The 26,016-nt window shown below is 46.0% G+C and overlaps 1 protein-coding gene and 1 long non-coding RNA gene across 7 annotated transcripts in view; one reads left to right on the top strand and one right to left on the bottom strand.

The window, feature by feature from the left end:
- Nucleotides 1–588: 588 nt before the first annotated feature.
- Nucleotides 589–26,016, top strand: part of LOC142047730 (uncharacterized) — a 60,392-nt gene continuing 34,964 nt past the window's right edge. Inside the window, exon 1 of the long non-coding RNA XR_012656987.1 lies at nt 589–993. This is a non-coding gene — a long non-coding RNA (uncharacterized LOC142047730). The remainder of the gene's footprint in view (nt 994–26,016) is intronic.
- The window catches only part of ZMYND8 (zinc finger MYND-type containing 8), a 150,395-nt gene continuing 129,223 nt past the window's right edge, over nt 4,845–26,016 (bottom strand). For 5 of the 6 annotated variants that reach the window (XM_075072271.1, XM_075072270.1, XM_032767426.2 and 2 more), the window contains 4 exons: nt 20,036–20,275; nt 19,703–19,860; nt 18,287–18,376; nt 4,845–6,317 (listed from right to left, as the gene is read on the bottom strand). In XM_075072271.1, coding sequence (XP_074928372.1) covers nt 6,216–6,317; nt 18,287–18,376; nt 19,703–19,860; nt 20,036–20,275 — 590 coding nt within the window. In that variant the 3' untranslated portion in view covers nt 4,845–6,215. The remainder of the gene's footprint in view (nt 6,318–18,286; nt 18,377–19,702; nt 19,861–20,035; nt 20,276–26,016) is intronic. The other variant, XM_075072273.1, reaches the window with a different exon arrangement.

Below are 26,016 nucleotides of genomic sequence, written 5' to 3'. Positions count from 1 at the left end.
CCAGAAATGTTTTATTAACTCTCCGTCCACAACCCACTAGTCATTCAATTAAAATGTAATCCAGACCTGAACCATCTCTGCTTTTGATTTTGTGAAACCAAATCTTGGCCCATCACCAGCATGTGAATAAGCTATACACAACTATAATTCAGAATACTTTTGATATACAAAATTGCTTCTTTTGAGTTAACTAATGCGTTGCAAAAAAAAATAAATTGCAAAGGGAGTTCCCTGGATTTACCCTCCGTGTCAGTGTTACCTTCCGTCTCTTGCTCACAACGCTAGTTTATAACGCCTTTTAACCCGCTCCTTTACATTAGTTTAGCTCCCACATTTAGCCACATGATAGCAACAAAACCCCACCGTTAGCTCTGTGATGTGAAACACGCACCCCCAGCGGCCAGGGTGGCGGGCGCGTGCAGAGGGTCCCTCCCAACCGCTCCCTGGAGCCCCATGCGGCAGGGAAACGCCCAGCTCGCGCCCAGCTTAGTGCCATAGTCACACAAGAGCAATTAACGCAGCACTTGATAGGCTACAGTGCACGCACAGGCCGCTAATGAGCCAGGACACCCGCCTCGCCCTCCCGTCAGCTTTTAACCCTCACAGCTCCCCCAGCCCAGCCCATAAAGGAGGCTAGTGGGCAGGGAGGCCGGAGAACGGCGTCCGCTGCCGGCTTTACACTCGCAGTCGTGACCCCCGTGGCGGCGGGCGGCCCCGTCCCGGCCGGATTGAGGTGCCCGCTCGAGAGCAGCCCGGAAGCGCCGGGGGTGTTTAACTTGAGGTCTGGCCGAGCTTCCTCCCACCCCCGGCGAGGGGATGGCCGCCTGGCCCCGCGTCACCCGCCCGTGGGTCGCAGTCCGGGTTGGGGGGAGAGGGGTGAGCTCGTTCTCTGGCGGGACGAAGCCCTGGCTTGTCTCTGGTGGGTTCGAAATAAAACCACCAAAATCCACTTACTGTTCGTGGACTTGGGGGCCCCGGGGTGCTAGTGCTGAGGTAAGAGCGGCCCCCTGGGGCAGGCACTACGGGTACCTGTCTTCTGAACCCCCTTTCCCCGCGGCCCCGCCCCACTCACTTTAATCCGGCAGCGACAGGTGTCAAGGGCTGGCAGTTGCGGGGTGTGAGGGGTGCTGGCTGTGGGAGGGAGTTAGGGTGTGGCAGCAGGTTCTGGGCTGAGGTAAGGGGTGAAGGTTGGGGTAGAGGATTAGGGTGTGAGGGGGGCTGGCTCTGGGAGGGAGTTAGGGTGTGGGATGTTGGGGTACAGGACTAGGGTGTAGGAGAGTGATAGGTGCTGGCTTTCAGAGGAAGTTTGGGTGTGGGAGGGGGCTCAGGGCTGGGGTGCAGTCTCTGGGAAGGAGTTTAGATGCATGAGGGGGCTCAGGGCTGGGGGTGAAAGGCTGGGATAGGGGTTTAGGGTGTGGGATGTTGGGGTGCAGGAGAGTGATAAGTGCTGGCTTTCAGAGGAAGTTTGGGTGTGGGAGGGGGCTCAGGGCTGGGGTGCAGTCTCTGGGAAGGAGTTTAGATGCATGAGGGGGCTCAGGGTTGGGGGTGAAAGGCTGGGATAGGGGGTTAGGGTGTGGAGGATGAGGTGCTGGCTTGGGACAGGGGTTGACCTGGGGAAGGGGGTTTGGGCTGCAGCTGGGCAGAGCTTACTTCAAGCAGCTCCTAGGCAGAGGGTTCAGGGGGCTCTGCACACTGCCCATGTGTGTGGGTGCCACTCCCACAACTCCCATTGGCTGTGGTTCACAGCCAATGGGAGCTACAGAGCCTGTGCTCAGGGCAGTGAGCGGAGCCCCTGTGGCTGCTCCTGTACCTAGAAGCTGGACGTGCCAGCCACTTCCAGGAGCCATGCGGAACCATTTAACCCTGCTGAGCCGCTGACTGGAGTTTTAATGACCTGGTCAGCAGGGCTGACTGGAGAGCCAGGGTCCCTTTTCGACTGAGCATTCTGGTTGAAAACAGGATGCTTGGCAACCCTAGGCATGGTGCTCCTCTAAGGGGGCAGCATGTGCAGGGGTGGGGGGCATGGCCTTGGCTTGAAGAAGTGGCTCTATCTGCAGGCAGGAGCATGGGGAAGAGCTGATGGGGCATGCAGGGCCTGCCTCAAGCCTTCCTGCCTCACACCTGGTGTGTAACAAGCTCCAGAGATGTGGGGCTGTGTGAACCTCTGGCTAGGGTAGTGGAGCCAGGCAGGAGAGGGGCATTGTTCCTGTTTTGAGCAGGGGGTTGGACTAGATGACCTCCTGAGGTCCCTTCCAGCCCTGATATTCTGACTCTACTACTTCAAAAAAAAAAAAAAAAAAAGGCATTTTTCTTTTGCATAGTAGTTTCAAAGCTGTATTGTCAATGTTGTAAACTTTTGAAATAACCATGTTTTGTTTAGTTATGAAATTTCAGAGTTATGAACCTCCATTCCCAATGTGTTTATAACTCTGAGTTTCTACTCTAGTAGGTGAAGTTAGTGGACTGAAGATGAATTCTCAAGTCCTGCACCCTCTTCTGCTTCAGCATGTGTACTTCTCCCCTGCCCAGAACTGCCACTCTGGCTAATGGATACTTAGTTGTTTAATACAGCTATGGTGCCTGCCTGAAGCCACCTGGTGCCCACCATAAGAAAGGATAGCCTACCCCTGTGTGTAAAGCATGCTCATTCTGTGCTCAGAAGTGCATAGGTCACTGCAGCTGTGCCTGAAAAGCAAAAGGAAATTAAATAGTGGAGACATAAATTCTGGTTGACTGCTTTTGATGTCTTTTTTTTTTTTTCTTTTTAATTGGTATGGGAGGTACTTCTCCCTAGGGTGGTGCTGTTGAGATCATCTGGATGACTGAACAAACCATACTCCTATGTACTGAAATGCAGCCACCTCTGGAATAAAGCTCACCAGCTGTTTGACCGTCCACTTCACCACAAAGTGAATTTAAGTAGCTTACTACATTGGCCAGCTCACTAGAGCTACAATTCCAATTGTTGGTGAACACTCCTTACCATTTTTAATGAGATGTTTGGTACCTTGGTTTTACATTCATGAAAGATTGCAGCTTTAGCAGTGCACCATACCTCAGTCTCCTCTTGCACTATCTGAAGGCATTGAGTTGACATACTCAGACCAATGCCACCTATGAATTACCCATACTACTTTATCTGATGCTGGACTCTCTTCTCCACATATCCATCTGGGTTCTTATACCACACCAATTACCACAGCAAATGAGCACCTACTGAAGCAGGTGCTTGGAGTAATAAAGCTACAGACTAGTTTAGAGTCCTTTTTGCCAAATTTGCTTTTCTCAAGGCTATTTGTTAAGTACAATTCAGAGCCATCATAGTTCCTCTTCAGATATAGTCCTCATTTTTGCCCCATTCTTCTCCAGTTGCTATCAGCATCCCGATTCCTATGGTAGAGCTCTGAAAAGGGAAGAACTCTGGATACATGTTCTTCCCTCTTCTGCCAGCAAAACTGTGATAAGTGAGGGTTTTGCTGGCATAGCTGTGTCAGCTAGGGAGTGTGGGTTTTTCCCCGCCCCCATACCTGACAGACATAGCTATGCCAACACAACTTTGCAGTGTAGACTGACCCAACCTTTTCCTTTCACACATTAGTACAAGATGGCAACATAATGACTTTGATCAGTAATAGTTAATCAGACCTACCCTTCACTAGGAAAAAAGGTATGTTCTTACCTCATATTAACTAACATGAGCTAAAATCTTAGTGAAGACAAGGAAGTTTGTCGTTTTAAAATGTTAGCAGGTTAAGTTAAAACTGTGCAGGGGCCTAGAATATACCTGCTAATAAATTCCCCTTTCTGGAACGCTAACTTTACAGTATTATCAATCTTAAGCAATTAAAATTCATGAGACAAGCCCCAAAACATGAAATTGGCTTCAAAATAATGAGATTTTTAAAATAGTAACGGGGGGGAGGGAAGGGAGAGAATTGGCATTTGCTTTCTGGTTTTTGAGCCTTTAGGGTTCACCTTTTTACAAGCTTTTCTTTGAGACCATGAGGGCTAGACACTTTTATTTAAAAATGTAAGCCGATATTCTTGTGTAATAACTCCAGAAACTGGTGCTTTAAACAGACACCAAATATTGTGAGACTCACAGCAAAATCATGGGTTGGTAAGACTGTTTCTATTAATTATATTAAGTTTCACTGCAGCTCTTCTAATATATTAATTTGGGACATGGCAATAGGTTAGGGGTTTGTTATAGAAGTGGATGGGTGAGATTGTGTGGCCTGCATTGTGCAGGAGGTCAGACTAGATGGTCATAATGGTCCCTTCTGACCTTAAAGTCTATGTAATTAGTGAGCACATTAAGTCTGTAAAGCTGGGTTGCCAAAATACAGCTCCCCTGACAAGTTCTACAATACAACCAACAGCCACCCTCATTTTTAAACATATGGATGCAGTTTGTGGAAACAACAAATAGCATGTAATGCTTAGCCCTAATCCAAGTGAGCAGGTGTTAGAACAATGGATGCTGGGGCCGGTAGTCTCCCTGGGATCCATCTCTATTAAAAATGAAGGTAACTGCACATTTTATGTATAGTGGCCCCTTGTTCACTGGACAAATTGCTAACATAGCTTTGTTCTCAATGTGGACTAGACTTTGTTATTGCTCAAGCCACCAAATTTCTCAATCTGAAGATCGTAAATGAAGAAAATTTTCATGATCTGGAGACTGCAGAAATAAACATCCAGATAGAAGGAAACTGGAGATCTAGGAACACAAACCATTTTTCTAAAACATTTTAATAAAAAATTGTGACGATTCCTGAAAATCTGGGGAAACCCAAAGCATAGAGTGTGTCACCTGTCTCAGTCATAAAGAAACACAATAATCAAAAAGATATTTAAGTTTAATACAAATTTTATACAAAGAAAATGTGAAAAAATACTTCCATATGCTAAAAGCAATTATGCTTCACAAATAAGGCCAGCTAGGCTATTTTTGACACAACTGCAATTCACGAATATTCTGTTCTTGATTTTTTCTTCTAATACTTTTTTTCCCTCTAATGTGGGTAACTAGCTGGAGACTGTACAAACTGCATCCTTTTATAAACAATGGGAGAAATCAACATGACTAAAATGTACAACAAAATGTACTGGAATGATATAATACAATTAATTTTCTCATATACATACATCACCTTTGCTTTGTTCAATGCTTTCGTTTTACACAACATACAAAATGATACTACAGTATAAGTGTAACAGACAGAATTTTCATGGGTTACTTTCTCTCATACTGTACTGTTTCATGCTTACATAAAAATGTAAATTCCATCATATAAATAATACATGCTCTAGCCCAGCATCAAAAGTCCTTTGCCCATGTTTCCTGATACATAGTCTTCTCCAAATCAAGTTCTTGTTCCATTTGAAAAGCATTTCAAAGTTCTTTAGAGAGGATTTTTAAAAAAACTGAACTATGAACCACAGAAAAAAAATCCACCTTTCTCACATCTGATACTATTGATCAGAAATCATGTTACCAACTAATTGGTGGTATTCTTTCTACTCTTCTGCTGTTAGGCTGAATGAAATTTAAGCTGGTTTCCTGTAAACAATATTATTTTTAACAGTCTGATCACTGTAAAAAAACAAAAAAAGACCCTCTTCGTGTACTTCAGGTCCACATATTGGAAATTTCATAATTTGCCTAGTAAAATGAAATTTTAAAAGGTACATTTTCAACTTTAGTTGCACAAAAAGAAATTTTAACGGAGTTTCAAAGTGCACAATTGTTTTCATTACCAAATGCAAATTAAGAAGATCAGATTCTCTCTTGATAATAAAGAGTAAGTGATTTTATGTGCAACTGCAGTTCCTTAAGTCCAGTTTTCAATGTTCGTTCGTGATAAGGCTGTTTTAATCTTTCCTTTACCAACTTCAAACACTCTTTATAAGTTAAAGTCAATACAAATATAAAAAGGAGATGGTACTCTAACTTTAATGACATCCACAAATTGTACATTATTTACAACAGAAGCATAGATTTAACATGGATCTTACCTGTCCTCAGCTTTTTAAAGCCAGCGCTAATGCTTTACATTAATGTAGTGTAGTTAATGCTTTGTACACATATACAAAGCTAAAGTCTGAACCTTTGAGGTTAATCCAAAGAACTGTGTTTATTTTCACATTTCTATTAGACAGATTTTTATTAGTTATTTATTCCAACAGTCGCCTGGGCTTCTTGTTAGTAGTTAGACTCTTCGTACTTGGACTGGCATTGTGGTCTGAACATACTGAACTCCAGTTCTCATTGCCACTGTCCCAGCAGAAGGACTTACCACTACAGGAATGGTCTGTGGATTAAAACCAAGCAAAACACATATTGTTATATTAAAGATCACATTCACACCACCACAGAAACAGAGCCCATTATTTTCCAGTGAAAAACTAGAAGGAGGATATTTTATTTAAGGTTTATTACCTTTTCTTACCACATTTTTGCCCCACTAAAAGGCAGAGTGCAACATCTCAACTTCCCTACAGCCAATTATTATGCTATACACCGATACAAGGACAGGTGGTTCCTATGGGTACTGTAAGTATTCTGCCTGTTCTTGAAGAATTCAGTTCTCAGTAGCTAGCCCATCAAGTGGTACATTTCCCAAAACTAACACAGAAAGGGACGTGAAAATCCTTTGTTACCTGGAAAAACGTATTTGTGACTAACTGAATTGGAATACAAAACACACGAGTTTACAGGTGCATTTAGGGTTTCACAGTTACATTAATACTGTTCTTCCCAGAAAGGATCCCCCCCCCGTGTGCACTTAAGCACAGGTGAGAACAAAAAATACATGTTTGGATAAAAACAATAGTGTTTATAATACTGCAAGCTTACTTTGCACAAATCAATTAATGACAAAACCCTACTATTATTGGGAATTGCCGTTTGCCATTCTTAGACTTTGTCTACACTACCACTTTTGTTGGTAAAACTTGTGAAAAAAACACCCCCTTGTACCGACGTAAGTTTCACCAGCGAAAGTGCTGGTATGACTAGCGCTATGTAGGAAGGAGAGTCTCCCACTGACACAGCTAAGACTGCTCATTGAGGCTGGTTTAATTATGCTGGCAGGAGAGCTCTCTTCTGCTGGCAAAGAGCGACTACATGGGAGACCTTACAACGGTACAGCTGTGCTGCTGTAAGGTCCATAGTGTAGACACAGCCTCAGTAAGAACATTAATTTAGAATAAAACTTTGCACTTCTGTCACGGTTTCCAACTGAAGGTATAAAAGTGCTTTATACACATTTACAAATTGAGTTTCAGGACACCCTATTTGGAAGTCAAGTATCAGAGGGGTAGCCGTGTTAGTCTGGATCTGTAAAAGCAGCAGAGAATCCTGTGGCACCTTATAGACTAACAGACGTTTAGGAGCGTGAGCTTTCGTGGGTGAATACCCACTTCGTCAGACGCAGGTAGTGGAAATTTCCAGGGGCAGGTATATATATGACTAGCAAGCAAGCTAGAGATAACGAGGTTATTCAGTCAGGGAGGGTGAGGGCCCTGTTCTAGCAGTGAGGTTGTGAAAACCAAGGGAGAGAAACTGGTTCTGTATTGGCAAGCCATTTCACAGTCTTTGTGAGTCCGAGCTGGATTATGTCAAATTTGGCAAATGAACTGAAGCTCAGCAGTTTCTCTTTTGAAGTCTGGTCCTGAAGTTTTTTTGCTGCAGGATAGCCACCTTAAGTCTGCTATTTGGTGGCCAGGGAGGATGTAAGTGCTCTCCTACAGGTTTTGTATATTGCCATTCCTTGATATCTGATTTGTTGTCCATTTATCCTTTCGCGTTAGTGGACTGTCCAGTTTTGGCGATCGTTACATGGCAAGAGGGGCAATTTGTTTGGCATATGATGGCGTATATACATGGTGGATGTGCAGGGAATGAACCAGTGATGTATTGGCTGATCTGTTAGGTCCTATGATGGTGTCGCTTGGTGTAGATATAGTGGGCAGAGTTTAGCATCGGAGGTTTGTTGCATATGGATGGTTCCTGAGCTAGAAGTTACTATGGTCCGGTGTGCAGTGGTGGTGAGAATACGTTTCAGGTGTGGCAGGTTGTCTTTTGGGCAAGGATTGCCTTTGCCACCAAGACCCGTGGAAAGTGTGGATCATTGTCCTAGGATTGGGTTGTAGATCCTGGATGATCGGGAGGGGTTTTTAGCTTGGGGGCCTGTAATGTGATGGCCAGTGGAGTCCTGTTTGTTTCTTTACTTGGGGTTTGCTTTCAAGTAGGAGGTTCTGAGGTCACGCTGGCTCTGTTGATCATGGTTTCCTAATTTCCCGTTGCGGGTATTGTAGTTTTGAGATGCTTGTGGAGATTTTGTTAGGTGGTTGGTCTCTGTCTGAGGGGTATAGAGCAGATTACGGTTGTACCTCAGTGCTTGGCTGGGTAGACAATGGATCGGGATGTGGCCCGGCGATGAGGCTGAGGCATGAAGGTAGGCGTAGCGCGTCGTGTAGGTTCTGATTATAGAGTGGCTGTTAATCGTGACCATCACTTATGATGCCGACGTTAGTGTGTCTAGAAGTGATCTCCTGTGTTAGATTGGTCCAGGCTGAGGTTGATGGTGGGGTGGAAGTTGTTTGAAATGTGGTGGAATTTTCTAGAGTCTCCTTCCCATGGGTTCCAGATGATGAAGATGTCATCAATGTAGCGTATAGAGAAGGGCCGTGAGTGACGAGAGCTGAGGCAAGCGTTGTTCCAAGGTTCAGCCATAAAAATATTGGCGTTATTGTTGGGCCATGCAGGGCCATAGCATGCCATGATTCTGGAGGTATATATTGTCATCAAACTTGAAAATAGTTGCTGGCTCGTGGAAGTATAAAGTTCACAGAGCTAACAGGGCAGCCTGTTGTGCTGTTGGCTCATCAGGATACTGTTCCTAACAGCTTGTATCCATCTGTGGTGATGTTTGTGTTAGAGAGCCTCTAATCCATGGTGGCTAGGATGGTGTTTTCTGGGAGGTAGACCAAAGTGCGTTGTAGTTTCCTCAGGAAATCAAGTGGTTCACGGAGATAAGCTGGATGCTGGTTGGCATAGTCTCTGGATAGAGAGTCCACAATATCCAGACAGTCCTTCAGTGAGAGTGCCAATGCCCGAGATGAGGGGTCCAGGATTCCATTTTGGATATTTCCAGGTTTGTGGTTACTACACGCAAATTCGACTTCAACCTCCTGGCCACACAACCTTCCTGGTTACTACCCAAGATACACTTCAACCTCCCTGGCCACACACCCCTGCCACACAATAGCAGCGACCTTAAGGTGGCTATCCCTGCCAGCAAAAAAACTTCAGGACCAGAACTCAAAGAGAAACGCGCTGAGCGTTCAGTTCATATGCAAATTGACACTATTCAGCTCGGACTCAAACAGAAGACTGTGATTGGCTTGCCATATTAGCAGAGACCAGTTTCTCCCCCTGGTATTTCACACTCTCTACTGCTAAGAACAGGTCCCACCCTCCCTGACTGAACTCAACCTCGGTTATCTCTAGCTTGCTTGCTAGCATATATATACCTGCCCCTGGAAATTTCCACTACCTGCGTCTGACGAAGTGGGTATTCACCCACGAAAGCTCACGCTCCTAAACGTCTGTTAGTCTATAAGGTGCCACAGGATTCTCTGCTCCTATTTGGTAGGTATTTTATTCTATAGCTAGACACACAGGCACAAAATGGTTAAGTGACTTGCTCAAGGTCACACCAAATCTCTGGCAGACCTGGGAACCTTCCTCCAAAGAACTTTAAATCAGTTTAGAAGCTGCAGTACTGAGCAATCTGTAAACTATGTTCGGACACACGTCTCCTGAAGCCCAACTGGTGATCAAATAGCTGCATCAGTTTCTGTTCTGAAGGCTTTAAAGTGAAAGAAACAAGGACCAAAGGCTTTTTGGGGAACTGAAAGGGATGCGTAAATCTTCCCTCTGACATGTGAGATAAAACTCCACAGAAAGCAGAAGAATAAATGCACATCTTCCACAGAGTTTCATAGAATGTTTTATACTGGTGCTTTAGTAGTATGGTATTCAGCAAATGTTGCTATTGTCCTTACTAGGTAGGACTTCAAAAGCTGGAATATTTGTGATAAATTCTATTAATTGCAGAGCTGCAACATTTCTGCAGAAATGGAAAGATGCCAGATTTAGCACTTCACCATTTATCACCGTTTTGATTCCAAGAAGAATCAAAAACCAAACATGGAATAAGTTTGCTAAGTAAACTTAAGACTATAGCCATTTAGTAATCAGGATGACTTTAGATGTGCAAAGAAGGTTTATTGGAAGCTGTTCAGATAAGGACCTTCAAGTGGGAAACCAATTGGTAGTTAGAGAACTAGAAAATGCGACTCTGTCTATGCGACAGAAACTATGGCTATGTCTACACTAAAGATCTTACAGTGGCACAGCTGTACTGCTGCTGCTACATCACTGTAAGGTCTCCCTTTGTAGCTGCTCTATGCTGATGAGAGAGCTCTCCTGTCAGCATAATTAAACCACCCCCAACAAGTGACAGTAGCTATGTTGCTGGGAGAGTTTTTTCACACCACTGACCAACAAAAGTGCGAGTGTAGACACAGCTGACAGCATATGCTGGCTTAACCTATAGCACGGATGCAGCCTATTATCAATGGAAAGAGTTTTTTCATCAGTGTAGGAACACCACATTCCTGAATGAAGTTAGCCACGTTGATGGAAGCATTCTTCCATTGACATAGCTGCACTGGGGGTTAGGTCGGCATAGCTATGTTGGTGAGTGTGTGGGTTCTTTCACACCCCTGACGGATGTAGCTATGTCGACATAACTTATAAGTATGGACCAAGTTGAGAATGCCACTAGGAAAGTGTCTATTAGTAGTACAAGTAAGGAATTTAAATTTGCTATCTGGATCTTTTAAAAACATGTGTTCAGATGGGAATAGTCCCAATTTTTAATCCCCGTTTAACTGATCAAAGTGTAGTATGTGTTAAGACTCCTTAAATGTGTTGTGGTTATTTCCTCAGAGAGGTAAATTTTCAGCCAAGTCTCTCCATAGAAGTACACAGTTGTGCACGCTCAGGTATTAGACTATTTAAAGGGGTATGCTGCTGTATTAGCACACAAGTTGTTTGCAGCTGTGCAGAGCAGATACAAGTATGTGGATGTACAAGCAAGTACTTAAAACTTTTTAGGGTTTTCAGATTCCTTTTTACTCAAGTCATGTACACACTCCATATTCAGTAGGTCAGTTGTGGAAGTTATCGCCATTTCCTGAATGCTTAAAGAGGCCAATTTAGGATATTGGAGCACTGGCATTTTTTAAAAAGAAACAAACTTGGTTTGATGCCTGCAGTCTGATTTCAGAACAGTTATAATGGCTTTTCACTGGTGCTGGGAGTCTGTCAGGGTAATACAGGAGGTGCTGAGTGCTCTCAATTGTGATTAAATTAATGAAACAGCTGTTGGGAAGGGTTTTTTGTTTTTGTTTTTTAAAGTCATGACATCCAGCAAGAATATTCTCAGAATGGAAGAATTAATGGATGGGACATAATGGTTGTATAACACTGTATGAACAACCACAAATAACTTGTATAACAAAGCAACCATTAAGATCACAGTATGAAAATGAACTAAACCAGCAACATGAACACTGGCTGAGTTACTTTTGCTGTCCACCACCCAAAAATGGGGAATACATGATGCTAAGTGTCAGTGGGACATGCATTTTTCCCTGTTAGTATGATGAACTTCAGCTCAGGTTCCACACTGAAACCAAAGTGCACCATTAGGGGGCATTACATGGAATTTAAAGTGCTATGTTAGGGAGCTGTAAACATTAAATGGAGCTAAATTCTGTCTCATCTCTGGTGAGTGCACTGGGAGAAAAAGACAGTTACCTTTCACATAACGTGTTCTTCGAAATGTGTTTCTCATGTCTATTCCGGTGCTGGAAGTTTTTCCCCAGCAGTACCTGTAGGGGAGCACCCCTAGCGATCCCTGAAGTGGCACCTCCATGGCACGGTATAAGGGGCGCTGCGTGCTCCTCCCACCCTCAGTTCCTTCTTGCCAGACAACTCCGACAGGGGAAGGAAAGCGGGATGTGGAATAGACATGAGCAACACATCTGGAAGAACACCAGTTACGGAAAAGGTAACTGTCTTTTCTTCTTCGAGTGATTGGTCATGTGTATTCCACAATAGGTGATTCCAAGCTATATCTGTTGGAGGTAGAAAGGAGTTCACAAACTCTCAGGACGGAGTATAGCCCTGCTGAACCCGGCGTCCTCCCTGGTCTGGGAGACGAGGTGAACGTGTGAACTTGAAGACCATGTGGCAGCCCAACAAACGTCCTCAATAGGGACATGGGCCAAAAAGGCAGCCGAGGAGGCCTGTGCCCTAGTCGAGTGTGCCTTCACAATTGGTGGCGGAGGGATTCCCGCCAGGTCATAATAGGTACGGATGCACGAGGTGATCTAATTGGAGAGCCGCTGAGTGGAGATCGGCCGAGGCGATGAACAGTTGTGAGGACTTCCTGAATGGCTTAATCCATTCCAGGTAAAAAGCCAGAGCCTGTCTCACATCCAGTGGGTGGACGCTGCGCTCCTCAATGGATGCATGGGGTTTGGGGCAGAGGACAGGCAGAAAAATGTCCTGACCCATGTGATAGGCGGAGACCACCTTCGGGAAGAATGAAGGGGGTGGGGGGAGCTGGACCTTATCTTTATGAAACACTGTGTATGGGGGCTCAGAAGTCAGGGCCCTGAGTTCAGAGACCCGCCTAGCCAACATGATCACAACCAGGAAGGCTACCTTCTATGAGGTGTGTGACCAGGAACACGTAGCTAGTGGCTCAAATGAGGGCCCCGTGAGAAGCGCCAACATCAGGTTTAGGTCCCACTGCGGGACTGGGACCTAACATACGGGAAGAGATGATCCAACCGCTTAAGGAATCAGTCAGTGATAGCATGGGAGAATACCGTGTGGCCCTGCACCAGCAGCTGGAAGGCCGATATGGCTGCCAGGTGCACCTTGACTGATGAGGGCTCCAGGCCCTGGGCTCTAAGGTGAAGGAGGTAGTCCAGAATCAGCTGCATCGGGGTAGCCACCGGGGAAACACCCCGCTCACCTGCCCATCTGGAAAACCGAAACCACTTTGCCAAGTATGCTTGGCGCATGAAGGGTCGACTGCTTTCTAAGAGGAGGGGGTGAACCCCTTCCAAGCACATCTTTTCCTCCTGGCCTAACCATTGAGCAGCCATGCCATGAGGTGGAGTGCTGCTAGGTTAGGGTGGCGGATGCGGCTCTGGTCCTGGGAGAGTAGGTCTGGGCGGGAGACAACGGCCATGATAGGGATCACCAGGCCCATAAGAGCTCCGTACCAAAGCTGCCTGGGCCATGCCAGGGCAATGAGAAGGACCTGAGCCTTGTCTCTCTTTATCTTTTCCTAGACCTTTCCGATCAGCGGTAACAAGGGAAAGGCATAAAGAAACTGGCCTGACCAGAACAGGAGGAAGGCATCGGAGATAGCGCCCTGTCCCAGCCCCCTCCGTCCCTCCCCCCGAGCAGAACTGGGGACAGTGACAGTTCTGCCTAGTCACAAACAGGTCCACCTGGGGAGTTCCCCACACTTGGAAAAGTCTGTGCACCACCTCTGGGTGGAGAGACCACTCGCTGACAGAAGTCCCTGATCAAGTGATCTGCCTACAAGCCCCGGCACCTGGTAGATGGAAGGCCTGTAGGCAGATGTTGTGGGCTATACAAAAGTCCCACAGCTTGAGGGCTTTGTGGCAGAGGATCAGGTCCCACCTTGCCTGTTAATGTAAAACATCGAGGCAGTGTTGTCTGTGAGAACCCTGACCACCTGGCCCTTCAGGTGTGAGTGGAAGACTATGCACGCCAGCCATACCGTCCTGAGCTCCTTGACGTTTATGTGGAGAGTCAGATCCTGAGCCAACCACAGACCTTGGGTCTGAACATTCCCCACATGGGCCCCCCATCCCAGGTCCAATGCGTCAAGACACCAGATCCAGCAACAGGGCCTTCCCCCTGAACGGGAGCCCTTGGAGCGTGATTTTCAGGGAGGACCGCCACCGTAGGGAGGTGATCACTGGCTCGGGCACCATGAGGACTTTGTCCATTGTGTCTCTGGCCTGGGAGAACTCCAGGGCCAACCAGAGCTGGAGGGGCCTCATCCTGAGCATGGTGTGATGGACCACATACGTGCATGCCAACACGTGATCCAAGAGCGAGAGGCACGCTCTGGCTGTTGTCACCGGAAACCTTGTGACTGTGTTGATGAGTCCCTTCAGGGCTGTCCAGTGGGAGGGAGGCTCTGGCCAACGAGGCATCCAGGACAGCCCTGATAAAGTCTATGGGCTGTACCGGGACTAACGTAGACTTGGTGTTCACCAACAGGCCCAAAGTGGTGTACATGGACAGAAGGAGCATCACGTGATACCACACCTGTGACCAGGAACTGCCCTTGACCAACCAGTAGTCCAGATAGGGGAAGATCTGGATCCCCCAGAGCCTGGGGTAGGCTGCTACCACCAACATACATTTAGTGAATATCCTGGGGGCAGTGGACAGGCCAAATGGGAGGACCGTAAATTGGTAGTGTTCCTGCCCCACTGTGAAACTGAGGAACTGTCTGTGCCTCTCGAAAATATGAATATGGAAGCATGCGTCCTGCAGCTCGAGGACGGCATACCAGTCCCCGAGATCCAGGGAGGGGATGATGGAGGCTAGGGAGACCATGCGGAACTTAAACTTCACCATGTAGTGGTTCAGACATTGCAGGTCCAAGATGGGCCTGAGCCCCCTTTGGCCTTCAGGATAAGGAAATAGCGGGAGTAGCACCCCTTGCCTTTGAACCTCTCCCTCCCCACCCCCCGGCACTGCTTCCACCGCTCCTAGGCCCAGGAGCCACCTCACCTCCTGCTAGAGCAGAGCCTCGTGCAAGGGGTTCCCCAGGAGGGACAGGGCGGAGAGTGGTTGAGCAGGGTGGAAGTAAACTGGAGGGTGTAGCCCCAGGAGATGGTACTGAGGACCCATCAGTCCGAGGTCCACCGCGACCACTCTGGGAGGAAAGTACACAATCAATTGGAGAAGGAAAGTTTATTGAAGGTGGATCCCTGATGAGAACTGCAGGGCACACCGTGTGTCCTGTCAAAACCGCCTTTTCCCTGCCTGCTTGTCCTTGAAAGACGCAGGCTGAGGGGCAGGTCGAGACTGCCTCTGTGGGCGCCTCTTATAGTCCCGCAACTTTTTATAAGCGGTCTCATATTTTGAATGGGTGGCCTGGATGGGAGTTTGCAGCGGTTCAAACTTAAGTTTAGCTGGAGCTGAAACATAGAGACCCAGAGCCTGGAGCATCGTGCGGGAGTCTTTCAGGCCATGCAGCTCTGTATCCATTTGTTCCGCAAACAGAGCTTTGCTGTCAAAACGGGAGGTCCTGCAGGGAGATCTGCGCCTCGCTGGACAGCCCAAAGAACAGGCGCCATGACGCCCTTCTCATGGACGCCGCTGAGGCCATGGACTGCATGGCCATGTATGCTGCATCCAAAGCTGCCTGCAGGGTTGCCCTGGCAGCCGGTGTACCCTCCTCCACCAGCGCTTTTAACTCCTTCTTGTCGCATTCCTTGAACTTGGCCAGGGAGCCGCACACATTGAACTCATACCTGCCCAGGAGAGCCTGGTGGTTCGCCACCTGTAACTGGAAGCTCAAGGATGAATACATTTTTCTTTCAAATGAGTCCAGCCTCCTTGAATCTTTATTTTTCAGAGTAGGGGCTGGTTGGCCCTGCCATTCCCTGTGGTTGACCTACTCGACCACTAGGGAGTTAGGAGCACAAAATACTTGCGTTCCGCTCTCTTAGAGATGGGGGCCAATGAGGCCAGGGTTTGCCATAAAGCATTTGAAATTTTTGCCACCCCTTCGTGTAGAGGCAAGGCTACCCTGCCCAGTGCCAAGGAGGACAGTACATTAAACAGGGAGTCAGAGGGCTCCTCCATCTCCTCTGCCTGAAGGTGGAGGCTTGATGCCACCCTTTTTAAGAGTTGTTGGTGGGCCCTAAAGTCCTCCTGTGGGATGGAGGGAAGAGGGGCTATAATTGCCTCATCAAGGGAGGGCAAGGAGGCCAGTGCGGTACTTTGTGTGTCCACCGGCACTGGAGGGTCCACCACCTGGTTGGTCTCCAGGCATGGTGCCGAGGATGTACGTCCCACCGAGGGAGGCCGATGGTCCTTCTGAGGCTCCGGGCACTGAGCAAGCCCCCACACCTGCTGTGGCACCGGCGGAGCCAGCTGTTCGGTTTGGCTGGCCTGGCCCATTGATGGATGACTACAAAGGGAGGCCAGGCTGACATACAACCTGTCGTTGTCCCTGGACCGGGAGGAGTGGTGGCACCGAGAGCGATGCCGACCACAGGACTGTGATCCCGACGTGGAGGTCCGGTACCATCAGTAACAGCTGTTCTGTGATCGACTCCAGCTGGCGGACCCGCGACGGCAAGACACTGGTGATCGATGCCCAGAGCTGTGGGGGCGGTGCCATGGCGGGGTCCTGCAGTGGGACGACGAACAAGAACGGTGTCAACATTCGTGTCGTAACCAGCTGAGATAGTCCGTCGGAGACAAGAACCTTTGGTGTCATCTGCCTCGGCCCCATTGGTGTTCACTCCTCGAGGTGAAGCGGTGCCACAAGTCTCAGTCAGACAGTACCCAACCAGACAGCCTGGTGGGAGTGTAGGACAACCCATGTGGACTTTGCCCTGAACGGTCGCTGGGCAGCGAACAGCATTGGGAACGCTCCCTCGACCGAGATGGACACAACTGTGGAGATCCCAGTAGCAGCTTGCCTCTGGAGCGCAGGGCCAATATCGGAAGTGCTCCTAGTACCAGCATGGACATGACATCCTGGACTGCCTGCAGGGCCTCTGGTGTGGAGGGCATCCGGACATCTGGGGAGGCCTGCTCTGAATGGGCCATGCTACTCTGCTCAACTTGAGTCGGAGGCCTAGAGGCTGGTGGGGATCCAGGACTGCTCAACATGGATCTAGCCTCTGTCCCGAGTTTACTCCAGTGCCACGGCGAAGGCCTCTTCCTAGACTTCTTGGCATGCCCTGTGGACGGGGAGTAGTGCCGACTAGTTGATGGCACCGAAGGGTCGCCGCACACCGACACCGCAGTGGCCGGTGTCAACTCGGAGTGGTGCGCTGGAGCCAGGGTCAGTGCCGACTCCATCAGAATAGCCCAAAGCCTAATGTCCCTTTCTCTCTTGGTCCAAGGTTTAAACAACTTGCAAATCTTGCAGGAATCGCTGAGATGGGTTTCCCCTAAACAGTGTAAACAGTCTGTGTGCGGACTACTCGCTAGCATAGGTCGCCTACAAGTGTCGCACAACTTAAAACCCAGGGCACGGGGCATGCCCCAGCCCAGGCATTCTAGATAAACTAAACTAATCAACTAACTAACTACAGGTACCACACACTGAATGAACAAGCAGTTCAGGGGACGAGCTACAGCAAAGCTGGAGTGGAGCAGTTCCAAAGTTCCTTCTTGCTGCCAGTGAAGGTGCTGAGGGTGCGGGGAGTGTGCAGCGCCCCCTATACCGCGCCATGGAGGCGCCACTCTGGGAGTTGCTAGGGGCACTCCCCTACAGGTACTGCTAGGGGAAAAACTTCTGGCACCAGTGCACATGGCGAGCACACACACCTATTGCAGAATACACATGAGCAATCACTCGAAGAAGAAATTAAAGCGCCTTTGGCACAGGTCCTGGTGCACAAAGCTACATCTGAGACACAATACTAATGAATACTGATTAGCTGCTCCTTCTGCCTTCATAGTTACTGCAATATCGGGCTAGAACTCTAATACAGCAATATTATACAAAGCTCTTTAGGATACCACAGGAAAAGATGCTACATAAAAAAAATTGCTATATTTACCAGGATGTCTTGGTCAAATAACCAAAATCAAAAGGGTAAACAATTTTAATATTCTATTGCAGACAACGGTCTGACTATCTTCAGTTCCTTAAGTATATGCCCAGTGGCTTTTCCCAGCTCCTTGCAATAACCAAATGATGAAAATGGAAGGCATGAGAAAGATGGAATGTTGCACAGCAAAATAAGGCATTTTGCATTGCAAATTGAGACTTGACACCAGTGAATTCATATCCTGATACAGCAACAGACAGGAAACCACCCCCAAAAGATATTGAGCTATTTTAAAGCCAGGAACAGTTCTATTGCAGACTTTAAATGATGATGATGTACTTACAATTGTGGGTTGAGTAGTTGGAATATAGGTGGTGGTCTGCGGTACCTGGACCAGTTTTATAGGCTGGTTGCTTGTCACACCTGTTGCTATCTGCAGAGACAGCACAGGTAACCTCAGTAAAAGTCTCAGCTTTTACATAAATTCCACCTAATTTATTATTACTATTAGAATATGAAATTTATGTTGGATGTTGTGTTAAAAATGTGCATCTTCATGAATTCACAGGTTACTTTTGTTAATAAAACAAAATTCAAATTATGAACATGATCAATGTACACAGCATGATGCTTCAGGTAGAACAACTATGTGAAAGAAATTCTAAATTTAAAAAATGGAACATTCCATGGCAGAAGTCTTAGGTAACTGACTCCCCCAACACCTCCCAATACCGCATGATAAAGAAGTTTGTATTGACACAATGTGTACAGACATCAACTGAGCCACTGAAGCTCAATATAGTTCACCAGTTTTACTAGTGCATTCAAGTGAAACACACACTGTCTCTCTCCTCAAATATGGTTCCACCCCAAGTTACTCCCTTAGAAACCACATCAAACCTGAAGATCTAATTCCAGATGTTACCAATGATGCCAGAAATGAACACAGGTTCTCTAGTGCACCACACTCTCCACTCTAGAGGACTAGCTCAATGAGACATCATGCTGGAATCACAATACTTTACAACATAATATTTTCTGTTTTTGAACATTTTCAAACATTGTTAATGATATTTACATTGAAGTAGGGGAATGGGTGGGGGGAGATATTGCAAGATATTGCCCCCAATAAAGTTGTTGCTTTAATAGCTTTTTCTTGGCAGGGAAGAAGAGCATTACTGTAGAAATGGTTATTAGTCAAAACCTGCCTATAAAGTGGAGTCCTTATTATAGGCATTTATCTTGTATATGCAGTGATGGGGCCCTTTGCATCAGAGTACTGCTCATCCTTGCCTGCAGAACCCTGTCAGAGTAGATGGCAAGGAAGATATCATGTTTGCATGCTGCTCTCTTAACTGTAGATCCAGCAGTATTTGTGAGTGCTGCAGTCAGTATTGCTCAGCCCAGAAGGCAATTTATATTGTATTTGAAAGATCCAGACCAGAAGCAACACTGATGGGCCCTGGAGGGAGACAGGTCCAGTCCTCCTTGGCTGGAAGGATGTCAAGTCAACGTAAGATCTTATTGGGGATGAGTGCAGGGGAAAGGGTGCTCCTGGAGGACATCCTGCTTCTCTCTCGCCAAATGGAATAGTTTTGTCATGATGGAGGAAAAATACTATTTCCTACCTCACTCACAAAATGACCGTCTAGAAATGTACAAGGGGCCAAAAAATAATGATGTCCCAAGGATACCTTAGGGTCAGGTTTAAGAGAAATCAGACATATTCTTAGGCTGAAGTGACTGCAGCGATACTCACTGTAACACAGTCTTTGTTTTTATCGGATGCACTGTCCTTTTCCTTTGGGGTGCTGGCTGTTTCTGTGGATGGAGTCTGTGCACTGGAGCTGGGCTGGGACGATTTATTTAATGTTTCTGGGTTAATTTCTGTATCTGTTTCTTGTTGTGTTGCAGTAGCTAAAATAAAAAAATAAAAAGGTTTATACAATATAGCCATTAGCAATGTGGAGCAATCCACATTCACCCCTCCCCACTGGCACAACTGTGCACACATAAATGGACACCATTTCCACCAGCCCCGTATTTCCTCACTCTGAGCAGCTGTGAGGTAGGTTTCCCAGAGGCAGATTACCTGACTGTGTGCAGGATTTCATATGCTCAGGCCAGTGAGCTTGTTGGCAGGGGTAGTCACAGTAGCTGGTATTCCAGCAGCAGTAGAAGATGGCCTCTTTCTTGCAGTTGGCACACCACTGCTTCTTCTTGGTTTCATCCACAGCTTGCTGCTTCTCCAACTCCAGCTGCTTCTTTACTTCAGCAATCAAACGATCACGCTCCTGCTCAAGACTTTGCCGCATCTCCGCCATTGTCAATTCTAGTTGAGACACAAAGAAAGATGAGTCTATATTTCTCCCATTGATAAGGTGCAAATTACCAGGCTCAAAATCGTGGGGCCATCGTTTTTACCCTCTATTATTATTTATTATTTCTATTACAATTAGCTCCTTGATGCCTCGGTTGTGCTATATGCAGTATGATGTACTCCCCACCCGCTGCAACTGCTTTGCACAGCCTTTGGCCTCACAAGCCAAGAGCTTCAATACTGCTGTGAATTAGTTTTCAACAAATAAACAGGACCATGGATCACACTCTCCTCCCACAAACACAAATCCATCAAATCTATATTGTATCCTGGCTCCTTTAGATAGAAGAGTCTGGATGTCATTGCAACATGGCTCTCCCAGGATATAATTATAACAAAGTAAAAGTTCCAAAGCCAAAACAATTCCAGAAAGCTTTGAAAGTCATATTTACTTTGATGAATAAAATGAGATAAACAAACAGAATCCATACACAGAATTATGCATCTGCAAAAATTCAGTCCCTCAACCTTCACTTCAGCACAGCTTCACAGGACACAAAGGGATGAAATAAGATACCATTACACAACTCTGTCCTCTAGACCTCAGGCCAGTTCAACACCACATGTTATTTAAAAGGGATTCAGGAATTCTGTAACTTGTGCTTCACTGCAACTTTCCCCTAGGAGTCATTATATCAGCCAATGATCACTGAAGTGCAGCAGCACTTTAACCATGCCCTCATTTCCTGGCTACACGGTGGTGGAGATGTGGGGACTGGGAAGAGGTGTCCTATGCTGGTTCTATGCTTACTGAAAATCTCCCATGACGCAGAATCCTCAACTGCCTGTTTAAATCAGTATTTTGGCCCCTTTGCAATGCCAGAGTAGCATAAAGGGCAGGGAGCAGGGATGAGTATCTGTCAGTCAATTTTTAAAATAAATGTTTTATCGCAAGCGTTCTCACAACAAATCTTTGGTGGCCTCAGAGTGCAGCCACCAACTATTGCTAGTGGTCGCTCTGACACTTTTTCCTAAAATACTTAATTAACTTTAGGAAATACAAATAAATATACACATACACATGTCCAAATCATTATTTATTTATGTAGGCTTTTCTTTTTCCAGACTCAGTAATAAAAATAAATGTACAGTTGTCTCTATTCTTTGCTGGTCCTAAACAGAATAGAAACACAAAGTGCTTTGTACAGTCTTTTCTTTTTTCTTATTGTTCCTTTTGCTTTTTTTTCTGGTTGCCTTTCCTCCACTCCCCCCCCCCTTTTTTTTTTTTAAAGATTTGCTAGCTAGTAAGTATGCTGTGAAAAGTGATATTAACAAACATACAAATTAGGGCTGTCAAGCGATTAAAAAATGTATCGCAATTAATCGCACTGTTAATAATAGGATACCATTTATTTAAATATTTTTGGATGTTTTCTACATTTTCAAATATATTGATTTCAGTTACAACACAGAATACAGAGTGTACAGTGCTCACTTTATATTTATTTTTGATTACAAGTATTAGCACTATAAAAAAAAATTCACCTAATACAAGTACTATAGTGAAATTTCTTTATCATGAAAGTTGAACTTACAAATGTAAAATTATGTACAAAAAACCTCCATAAAACAATGTAAAATTTTAGAGCTTACAAGTCCACTCAGTCCTACTTGTTTAGCCAATCACTCAGACAAACAAGTTTGTTTACATTTCCAGGAGATAATGCTGCCCGCTTGTTTATTATGTCACCTGGTGTAGCTGGTGTCACAAGATATTTATGTGCCAGATGCGCTAAAGATTCATATGTCCCTTCATGCTTCAACCACCATTCCAAGGGACATGCATCCATGCTGATGATCGGTTCTGCTCGATAACAAGCCAAAGCAGTGCAGACCGATGCATGTTCATTTTCATTATCTGAATCAGATGCCTCAGCAGAAAGTTGATTTTCTTTTTGGTGGTTTGGGTTCTGTAGTTTCTGCATCACAGTGTTGCTCTTTTAAGACTTCTGAAAGAATGCTCCACACCTCATCCCTCTCAGATTTTGGAAGACACTTCAGATTCTTAAACCTTGGGTCAAGTGATGTAGCTATCTTTAGAAATCTCATATTGGTACCGTCTTTGCGTTTTGTGAAATCTGCAGTGAAAGTATTCTTAAAATTTTGACTCCTGTGGGAATTCTGCATCACTGCACATGCACAGAATTCATGTTCCCTGCAGATTTCTTTGCTTCTCTGCAGAAAAATGACGTCTGATGGGGAAGCAAAGGGAAGCTGCAAGAGCGATCACATGCCATTCTAAGGGAGCACAGACAGGTTGGTCCGGGCACTAGAGATGTGTGTGTGTGTGTGTGTGACAGACAGACACACACACACACACTGTGCCTCTCACTACTGCAGCACGCTTGGTGTGGAAGGGCAGGGCTTTGGAGTGTTTCTAAAGAGGTAGGCATGGGACAGGCACTGTCCCCTCAGGCATAGCAGAATGTAGCAGCCTGCCTGCTTAGTCAATTGCTCCCATTCTCTTTGTGAATTTCCCCAGGAGGATAAAATAGGGGTAAAAGTTTTAAAGCTCCTTTACATTGCCAGAGTAGTGTAAAAGACAGGATGGCCTTATAAATGCTGATGGTGCTTTAGTGATTAGAACTGGTCTAAATTTTTTAACTAAAACGTGAGTTTGATTCCCCAGCCCTTACTTGGTCTTCCGTTGGCGATGATGTAACACTGAGCATATGGCTGCATATATTTGTTGACTAATAACTAGAAATAAAGAGTCAAATCTAGTTACATTACAGTTAGGCAATGAGGATTGGGAATTTCCTGCAATGCTCCCCACCTCCATTCTCCATCCATTTTAAAGTAGTTTAAATAAATTAACAAAATAATTTAAATCAAAGTGATTATACTATGTTATTTTGACAAAGTATGGAGAATTCAGCACAATTTTATAATATCAGATGCTGAAATTTTAATTTTTTGATGTAGAATTTTTAATGTTTTGGCGCAGAATTTCTCCAGCAGTATAAAATGGACATGTGCTGGGTCATCATCCGAGACTGCTATAACATGAAATACATGGCAGAATGTGGGCAAAACAAAGCACAGGATGTACAATTCTTCCCTAAGGAGTTCAGTCACAAATTTAATTAGTGCATTATTTTTTTAACGAGTTGTCATCAGCATGGAAGCATGTCCTCTGGAATGGTGGCCGAAGCATGAACGGGCATACAAATGTTTTGAATATCTGGCCATGAAAATCCCTGTTCTCACTTTCTGGTGACACTGTAAATAAGAAGAGGGCGGCATTATCTCCTGTAAATGTAAATAAACTTGTTTGTCTTGTCGATTGGCTGAACAAGAAGTAGGACTGAGTGGACTTGTAGGCTCTGAAGTTTTATACTATTTTATTTTTGAGCATAGTTATGTAACAAAAAAATCTACATTTGTAAGTTGAACTTTCAAGAAAGTGATCGTACTACTGTACTTGTATGAGGTGAATTGAAAAATACTATTTCTTTTGTTTATAATTTTTACAGTGCAAATATTTGTAAGCAAAAATAATATACACTTTGATTTCAATTACAACACAGAATACAATATATATGAAAATGCAGTGAAATATCCAAAATATTTAATAATTTTCAATTGGTATTCTATTGTTTAGCAGTGCGATTAAAACTGCAATTAATCACAATTAATTTTTTTAATCATGATTAATTTTTTTGAGTTAATCGCGTGAGTTGACTGCGATTAATTGACAGCCCTAATACAAATATCACTTTTCACAGCAGACTTACTCAGTCTTGGCAAGTCCAGAGACAAATTAAGCCCTGGATGGGGAAATGGCTACGGAGGCAGTGGAGTGATGGGGCACTGGGGGAGGCAGCAGGGACCAAGGCTCATTGGGGAGGATGAGCTCAGGGCCAGGGACTGTCACCTCACAGTCAGGGAATGGAACCCAAAACCCCATGCCTGAGGATGGACCCCAGGGGATGGAGTCCAAAGGCCCATGGGTGGAGCCTGCCACCCACCACCCCAGGTCTGAAACCCAACCTCACTACCCTTGGAAAGGTGGGGAACACATACTGGCTGGCTGTTCCTCCAGCTTTTCTGTCTCCAGAGGTGGCCAGGGCCCAAACCACTGCTGGCAGCTCCAGGGGAGGGGCTGCTGCTTTAATTGCCGCCCCCCCTCTCCCGAGATAGTGGCCGCAAGAAAAGCCCCTGGCGGCCACATTTGAGAAACATTATCCTAGTGTCAGTTACATTGAAGGTATGTCTAAACTACAGAATTATTCCGATTTTACATAAACCGGTTTTGTAAAACAGATTGTATAAAGTCGAGTGCACGCGGCCACACAAAGCACAATAATTCGGCAGTGTGCGTCCATGTACCGAGGCTAGCGTTGATTTTTGGAGCGTTGCACTGTGGGTAGCTATCCCTTACCTATCCCATAGTTCCCGCAGTCTCCCTGCCCATTAGAATTCTGGGCTGAGATCCCAATGCATGATGGTGCAAAAACAGTGTCCCGGGTGATTCTGGGTAAATGTCATCACTCATTCCTTCCTCCGTGAAAGCAACGGCAGACAATCATTTCGCCCTTTTTTCCCTGGATTGCCCTGGCGGACACCATAGCATGGCAACCATGGAGCCCGTTTTGCCTTTTGTCACTGTCACTGTATGCGTACTGGATGCTGCTGACCAAGGCGGTACTGCAGTGCTACAGAGCAGCATACATTTGCCTTTGCAAGGTAGCAGAGATGGTTATCGTCCCTATTGTACTGTCTGCCATGTCATTGTAAATTGGCGATGAGATGACACTTATCAGTCATTCTGTACCGTCTGCTGCTGTCATGGGTGCTCCTGGCTGGCCTTCGCTGAGGTCGGCTGGGGCGCAAAGACAAAAATGGGAATGACTCCTCGGGTCATTCCCTCCTTTATGTTTTATCCAAAAATAGAGTCAGTCCTGTCTAGAATATGGGGCAAGTGTACTAGAGAACCAGTGTACCAGAGAACCAGAGAGTGCAGCTGCTCCGTGTCAGATCCCGCAGAAATGATGAGCTGCATGCCATTCTAGGGGGTGCCCCTGCAACAACACCACTCGTTGCTTCCCCCACCCTCAACCCTCCTGGGCTACCGTTGCAGTGTCCCCCCATTTGTGTGATGAAGTAATAAAGAATGCAGGAATAAGCAGCACTGACTTTTTAGTGAGATAAAATGAGGGGGAGGCAGCCTCCTGCTGCTGTGATAGTCCAAGCAGTACAGAATCCTTTCTTTAGACATGAAAGGGGGGGAGGGGCTGATGGAGCTCAGCCCCTAGTTGCTCTGATGAAGACGGTTACTAGCCATTCTGTACCATCTGCCGGGAATGACCGGGAGTCATTCCTTTTTTTACCCAGGCGCCCCCGGCCGACCTCACCGAGGCCAGCCAGGAGCACTCATAGGATGGTGAGGACGGCTATCAGTCATTTTGTACCGCGTCTACCAGCAGCATGCAGTAGACATATGGTGACACTGGAAAAAGTCAAGAAACAATTTTTTTTCCCTTTTCTTTCATGGGGGGGGGAGGGGGAGGAGAAGGGGTAAATTGACGAGATATACCCTGATCCACCCTGGACAATGTGTTTGACCCTACAAGCACTGGGAGCTCAGCCAAGAATGCAAATGCTTTTCGGAGACTGCGGGGACTGTGGGATAGCTGAAGTGCTCAGTACCCCCCTCCCTCCCTCCATGAGCGTCCATTTGATTCTTTGGC

This window comes from Chelonoidis abingdonii, chromosome 14, assembly GCF_003597395.2.
Source record: "Chelonoidis abingdonii isolate Lonesome George chromosome 14, CheloAbing_2.0, whole genome shotgun sequence".
Lineage (NCBI taxonomy): Eukaryota > Metazoa > Chordata > Testudines > Testudinidae > Chelonoidis > Chelonoidis abingdonii.
The sequence above is the reverse complement of the archived record's forward strand: the minus strand, read 5'-3'. Positions and strand labels throughout refer to the sequence as shown.